This window comes from Chinchilla lanigera, unplaced genomic scaffold (genome assembly GCF_000276665.1).
Source record: "Chinchilla lanigera isolate Chin_1 unplaced genomic scaffold, ChiLan1.0 scaffold00002, whole genome shotgun sequence".
Lineage (NCBI taxonomy): Eukaryota > Metazoa > Chordata > Mammalia > Rodentia > Chinchillidae > Chinchilla > Chinchilla lanigera.
In genome coordinates this window covers 48414413-48421761 of record NW_004955403.1, presented here as the reverse complement: position 1 = coordinate 48421761, position 7349 = coordinate 48414413, and the positions used below count along the sequence as shown (strand labels likewise).

At 43.4% G+C, this 7349-nt stretch overlaps 1 protein-coding gene across 4 annotated transcripts in view; it reads right to left on the bottom strand.

Annotated features, from left to right (window-relative positions):
- Positions 1-4631: 4631 nt before the first annotated feature.
- The window catches only part of Cdca2 (cell division cycle associated 2), a 42855-nt gene continuing 40137 nt past the window's right edge, over positions 4632-7349 (bottom strand). For all 4 annotated transcript variants that reach the window (XM_005373714.2, XM_005373715.2, XM_005373713.2 and 1 more), the window contains one exon: positions 4632-6263. In XM_005373714.2, coding sequence (XP_005373771.1) covers positions 5059-6263 — 1205 coding nt within the window. In that variant the 3' untranslated portion in view covers positions 4632-5058. The remainder of the gene's footprint in view (positions 6264-7349) is intronic.

Genomic DNA, 7349 nt, shown 5'->3' with positions numbered 1-7349 from the left:
AAAGAAATACATAAGCATTCAAGAGGTTTATTTAAAATGTTATGTACAATTCACAACCTATAGTCGTTCTGAATTTAAGCTTCATCCTTAAAGAAATTTAAAAAAAAAAAAACAACATTAAAATACTTACACAGGATGCCCTGCATCTAGAACCTCATCTCAACAAATGGTACCAACAGGGCATTTGGAACAGATCTTATACCTTGTATTCCACTTCTCCAAAACTCCTACCAGCAAACTTGTTCAACTATCGCTGCTGTAGAATAAAAAGGAACCTTGCCTGGTCTAAAGCTGGTCCCACCTGGAATGGTGACAATTCTTGGTGTCCCTTTATAAACACGCCCTACATTCTGCCCCTTGGAGAAAACTGAACATCTGAAGATGGTGACTGCATTTAGAAACAAATGCCTGGCACATGGTAGTTGTTAAGTATATGCCTGGCAAATGTATTCATAAAGCCGTACTCTGCCTGCCTGAGGTGACCCCGTGCAGGGACATTCCCCCGTATTAAGAAATAATTCTCAAATGCTAAGGCTTCTGAGTATGGAGCGGCAATTTTTTATACTAAGCCAAACCACAATAAACAACTTTAATTTATGAACCAGGTTTAACTGTTTAGCAAACTTAATTTGATTCTTAATATACCTCAATTTTCTTACAGTGATTTAGAGTGCACGGTCCAGAAAGATGGCTTCGTAGCAAAGGAATCTTACAGTGACACAGGGTCATAGTTGTGAATTACCAACTGTAGTAAACCAGTGTATAGCAGACGGGGCTGGGGATGCAGGCAGCCCAGGGAAGCTGCTTTCCTTGCTGTATCTCTGAGAGCTTTTCATTATTGACTTGGCTTCTTTTCCCCAGAAGGTACTTTAGGTCTTGATTTAACTGAAAGTTCCAGACAGATTTGGTTAGCTTGTTGCTTTCCCCTCAGCAAAACCTCCTCAAGAACTTTAAACATAAACTATGATACAAATTCATAGTAAGAGATTTTAAAAACCTTTTAGTTGTTTGTTTTTTTGTTTTTTGGTTTTTTTTTTTCATTTTTTTCCGGTACCGGGAATCAAACTCATGACCTCCCGCCTGCCAGGCAGGCACTGTGCCACTGAGCTAAATCCCCAGCCCCTTAAAAACCTTTTAAGATGATGTGAGTCTGGCATAAGAATAGACCGAGAATATAATCCAGAAATAGACCTACACAGATAAGGTCAAATGATTTCAATAAAGGTGCCAATAAATTCAATGAGGAATGGGTAAGCTGTGTCACAAAGGGTGCTGGATAATTTCCATTAAAAACAAAAACTCCACCCTGCTCTTACACAACACATAAAAGTTAAAGGAAATCGAAATCATCACGAAACACTACTGTACATGTAACAGGAAGGCTCAAATGCAAAGACCAATACCACACCCTGGTGAAACACAGAGCGGAGAGCCTGTGATGATGGGAGGAATGCAGTGTGTAGCCACTACACTAAAGCGTGGCAGGAATTTTTCCCTTTTCTTTCCTGTTTATTTCCTGTGGTCCTTGGGATTAAACCCTGGGGCCCTCACACAGACCTACATGCCCAGCCCTTTGAAAAATTTTTTTATTTTGAGACAGGATCTCACTAACTTTCTAAGTTGCCAAGCCTTGGCCTGAACTTTCCATCCTCCTGCCCCAGCCTCCCAGTGTACTGAGATCAAAGGTGTGCACCAAAACAGCTGGCTGGCAGTTTCTCAAAAAGGTAGACAAATACACCCTACAAACCCCATCTCTATCCAAGATAATGTGTCTGTAAACAAAAAACCGTACACGAACATTTATAGCAGCTTTATTTGTAATAGCCAAAACACACATGACAATCCAAATATCCACAGAATGATGAACGGGTAAACAGTGGTACATCTAGAAAATGGAATACTACCCAGTAATAAACAGGTATCATCTACTTATAACATGCAACATGGATGAATCCCAAAAGCATATGCTTACTTGAAAAACCAGACACAAATGGATATAAGACTACATGATCCCATTTCTGTAACATTCTGGACAAAGCAGAACTCTAACAACAGAAACCAGATCAGCAGTTATGAGGGGCTGGGCCAGGGACGAGGGGATTGACTGGGCTGGTGGGAACGGTCTGTTCTTTGGCTACCATCAGGGTTACGTTACTGTGTAAATTTGCTGAAATTCAAACTGCATCCTTAAAGGGTATATTATGTAAGTTATTTTACGTCAATACATTTGACTTTAAAAATAGCTCTTTCAATCTAAAGCATGAATCAGGCACTACCAATCTCTCTCTCCTCATTCTGCCAGCTCCAAACCTCACCCCCAGTCCTGGAGCTCCAGGGCAAGTAGGGAAGGAGATGGTACTCAGTGGCAAGAGAAAATGATGGAAAGGAAAATGGAAAGTCCATAAGGAGAGCTGGCCAGTGAAGAGCTATAGAGGGGAAGTTGATATCCATTTTAATTACAAAGAATTTCTCTTTCAGAGGCCTTTTCACATGAATCCAATGTGGCACAATTTTCAGGAGCAAAAGCTGGAGATAATTCATATCCAGTACGAAGGATATGGCTACCTACATTACGGATGTCAAAAATACGTAATTCTGTGCATGGCTGGAAAAGATTTCAATGGCCCTAGGCCTGTCCGTACGACTGCAGGACACTCACGGTATCTTGTGGAATAAGCAAGTCAAGCTGCAGAAGAGCACATGCAATGATCCTGTCAGCAGACGATGAAAGCATACTCCTGCGCAGCAGGAAAGGAATGGAAAAACGTGTTGCTAGCAGCGTTCACACACACAAAAGCCTGGGGAAAAAATGAACCTACGCGGTGTGCTTGTGGTGTTTCCACTTCTTAATTTTGTACAGTTCTCTCCCCTTTTCAATAGACACCTATTATTTTTATAATAAAAACTGAGTTAAAAGTAAAGAGCAGCGTAGGAAACAGCAGTAAGAGTTGCCTTGCTTTTAGGATATGCCTGGTGAAGGGAAAACGTCAGATGTCATGCTGCCATCTACTGGAGCCAACAAGAATCTGCAGGAGGGAAGCGGATGACGTAAGCAGGAGACAGGCGGAACGTCGGGGGTTAGGTACAGCAATAAAAAAAGATAAGGCAGGAAAAGAAATATTGTGAAGCTAAATATCGAACTATTAATGAAAACTGTGAAAATGAAGCAAGCAAACACGATCAAACAGAGAAATTAACTTTATAAATCTTTTAACACACACAAGACTTGGTAGATAAAAGTAAGTCTCCATTTTTGACTTTTCAGACCTGTTCTTTTCAGGAAAAGTGTCCCTTTGGTACTTACAGAGAGAAATAAAATATTTACAGCGGGACATTTTGAAACCAATAGCATTATAACGTGTGTTCATATTTTTACCTGTAGGTGTTAGAAAATGAGCACAAATTTACTTTTGAAAAACCAAGCCAAAAATCCCAGGTCAAAACAGTTCCCTCATGTTCATTAGTACTTTTTGAGAAATAAACAAAACGTGAAATATTTAAAAGTCAAATACAGTTGAGTGGGTATATTATCAAGTAAAAAGGGGGCCAAATAACAATCAATAGTTTTTACCCTGCACAGTAACCAAAGGAGAAATTTTAAAATTGGGAAACCTCAAATCCTTTAACACTTGGGTTTCTGAAGTTTTCTTTTAGAAGTATCAAAACCAAAAAGCCTCCTAAGAAGATAATTAGTTCTTTTGTTCAAAGTTTGTTTTCAGTGCTAACGATTTGGCAACCATGCCAAACCCTAAATGAGAGGGAAAGTCCATAAATAATTTACATGTTAAGATAAAAGAAATTTTTAAACAATCCACCCTTGAGCAGAAGAAATTGGGGATCACTTTGAGTGTTAATGTAAAATACATTAGTCTTTAGCAGCGGGAGTCCCAGACCCGCCGGTGCCGCGGAGGTAACAAATAGTCTCTATCTACAAGGGGGAAATGGGCCGCTCAGCAGGAGCTTTCTTCCCTGTTGTGTTATTTATAGGGAGCTCTATTTGTTACCATGTTTCTGCTATCATGGCCAGGCAAAGCTTAATGATTTAAAGGATTTCAGAGACAATTATTTAATGATCCGATGATTTATGTGGGTTCACAAATTCCAGATAGACAGCGACTTTGCTGTTCAAGCTGCTGTCAGGAGAACAGCCATGGGAAATAGCGCCGAAGCCTAACTGGAGAACCCGAGAAGAGCGATGGTCCCAGGCCGCAGGAAAGAAACAGTTGCAGCTGCTGGAAAATGCTGTGTGAGGCGCTACTTGTTAGTTGCTTTTCAAAGTTATTCTGATGGAAAATCAGGAACTAAATCCCAAATTACCTGTGATGAATTTGGGAATCCAGTCTTTAAATTCTAAACAGCTCCACTTTTAACAAACACGTCTCTCTCCCCACTCCACAAAGCACAGAACAAACCTGAGACAGACAGTGTTTTCACAGTAGTGATTCCAGTTATCCAAAGAATTTTCTGGAACTTCAGATTAAAGCAAAACTTTCACTTGAGAGCAGTGAAGTCATGATAGCTTCTTTGACATTTCACCCAGAGAAAGACAAGCTTCGTAGTTTTCATTTTTGCTAAAGAATTTTAACCATTTTTGCCCTACTGTAAAGTAAAAAACTCATACACCACACCACTTTAAGTGTTCAAGTTTATATTACCTTCATTTTCATAAAGTTTCATGAAGTTCCACAATTTCTATCACATTATCTTCTACAAAAAGAAAAAAAAAAGCTTACTGAGATAGAACCAGTCCATTCTAAAGGATGTTTTTGACTGGAGCGTCTAAACGTCCAGGGCTAAGTATGTACTTACATAAAATAAAACTTCAGAGACATTTTGAGTTAAAAAACAATTTTGAGGCAAAATACTAATAACAGCATGTATGGGGAGAATGCATTTAAGGGAATGTTTGATTTTGGAATGATGAAGAAATCCACTTATTTCTACTTAAAATCACAGCTGACTTTATTTGAAATTTGCAAGCAGGACAGCTGGACAGAGGACGGGAGCTGGAAGGGAAGACACGGAGGCCCAGGTTACCTCCAAATGCTCTGGGCTGGGTTAGTTCCCGCCTAGGCCTGATCGCCCCAAGCTCCCCGCCTGCTCCTTGGGAAAGCCTCTCCTGGACGGAGCTGGCCCAGCGCTACTGCACGCGCTGGGGAGCGCAGAGGCGCAAAGGCTCTTCCTCCTCCTCCTCCTCCCGGGTAAAGGACAGAAAGCGGCAGCCTGGCCCTCGCTGCTTTCTTCCCCTGTGCCGGAGCCCACCACCCCTGGGTTTTGCCTGGAGCCCTCGGTTTCTTTTCTAGGGGGCGAACTTTCCAATTCCCTGCTCTCCAATGTACAGCTCGTTCTCCTTTTGGCTTTCTGGGCAGTGGAAGGAAACGGCAGTGACAGCCACACAAGCCCTTGGTCTTCCGAATCCTTTTGCAGCCTCGTGCTCCGCCGCACTTTGGTTTCACTGCCAGCTCTCTCAAAGGCTTGCTCTATGGCGTCGGACAGATCTTTGTATAGTTCGGAATGTCTGAGGCTAACTTCTGCAAGGCTTCCCACGCTGCAGGCAGGACTGCGATGCCCGTTCTGCTGCGGCCCGACACTGTGATCTTCAGAGAGGCACAGAGAGCGGCGTCCGTGTTTCCTTTTCCTACGACCTGTGACGCTCCCACCTTCTGCAGGCTGACTTTCCACATCCTCGCTGTGGCTTCCAGATTTTCTCTTTCTGGTGACGACGTCGTCTAAACAGTTAAATTCTTCTCGTGAGCCACAGATGGGACTGCACTGCAGTTCTCCCTCTGTGGCTGCTAAGAAGTCATCCTGCTCCTCCAACTTTAGGTGCACATCTTCTGCCGCATTAGGGACCTGACAAAGCTTTTCTGCACTCTGACCAGCAGCAGGGAGCTCCTGGCACTGCGGGGTAAGAGCGGGCCTCGGCTGATCTGACACGTGGTGTTCTCTGGCCAGAGAAGCACAGGCAGCATGACTGCTGGCGATCTCCACCTCAGTTCCGAGTTCACTTTCAGACTGCCACTCGTTCTCTGCCTGTGGAGTATTTGCCATGTCGTCAGTGTCCGTGTTTGTGCCTGAATCCTGAGAGGTGGCCACGAGCGGCGAAGCACCCGTCACGCTGGGGCAGCAGCATTCAGAGGCGTCAGCTCCGTCAAGGCCTTGCTGCAAACGCAGATCTGGGTTCCAGCGCCAGCGATGCTTTCTCTTAGCTGGAGCTTCAAGCAGCTCCACTTCTCCCAGTCTGCCGGTTGAGTGGAAATCATCTACGGGCACGTAAATAAGTTTAGGTGTCATTAAAAATAACCATGGAAAAAAAGCGTAAGTTTATTAAACAGAACAGGTGTTCTCTATGTAATTATGCCCTATCATATTGGGTTTTAAGCTTCAAAACGACAAGGCCGACAAGTGTTACACTGTACTTGTCCCCATCTGTCATTCTCTTGCTCGCTTAGCTCTTCCGCACCGCACAGGTTAAGAAAATAGGCATTAGACAGACGAACTGATACAGCCCACGGCCTCAGACCATGAACACAAGACCGGTGCCTTAAACTGCTTCCCGCGCCGCAGGGCCGCTAGTGTGAGGAGGCCATGTTTCCCACTTTTCCTGAAAATGGGCAACAGCGTGCTTTTCAAGCTTCTCCTTCAAGGTTTCCCTTGAAGTAAGGGGAGAAAACCTGGGCACCCTGAGGACGCAGGAGCCTTGTTTCTAAGTCACTGCGAAGCGCGCTGCACTCACAGCCCTATGGGCTACCCTGTCCTCACCATAGCCCTGCTCCTCGGCCTCTGCCTGAACTGCAGCCTCCGGCAAGTGACACCACCTGGCACGGGTTTGGGGCCTTCACAGAAGGTGAAAAAGACCGTCAGCAAGACTGGCAGGTGACATGTCCTGAATGAATTCAGACTTTAAGACTTCTAAATCTCAATAGCCTTTCACGCTATCTGTCCAATTATCTCACATAATACGCAATGTTTTTAGTTGGCTAGTCAAGTGAGTATACAAAGCTCTGTAAACCGAACCAAACTAAATGAGCCCGAAGTCTAAAAAACAGTGTTTTAATCTGAAAATATATCCACGACTAGAATATTTAAAAATCATGGCTAGAGATTAACATAGGTCAGAGGCCACTTGATGGCAACCAATGAATATGGCAGTGAGCTCTTTTATGACTTAAAAAATTGATGTTGATACATTTTTCATAAAATTCAATATATAAGCATAAAAAAAAGAATAAAAGGGTAGTGAGACAGGAAGGGAGACAGGGAGAAAGACAGTTAGGAAGTAAGACGAAGAAGAAAGAAGAAAGGGGGGCTGGGAATTTAGCTCAGCGGCAAAGCACCTGCCTGGCAAG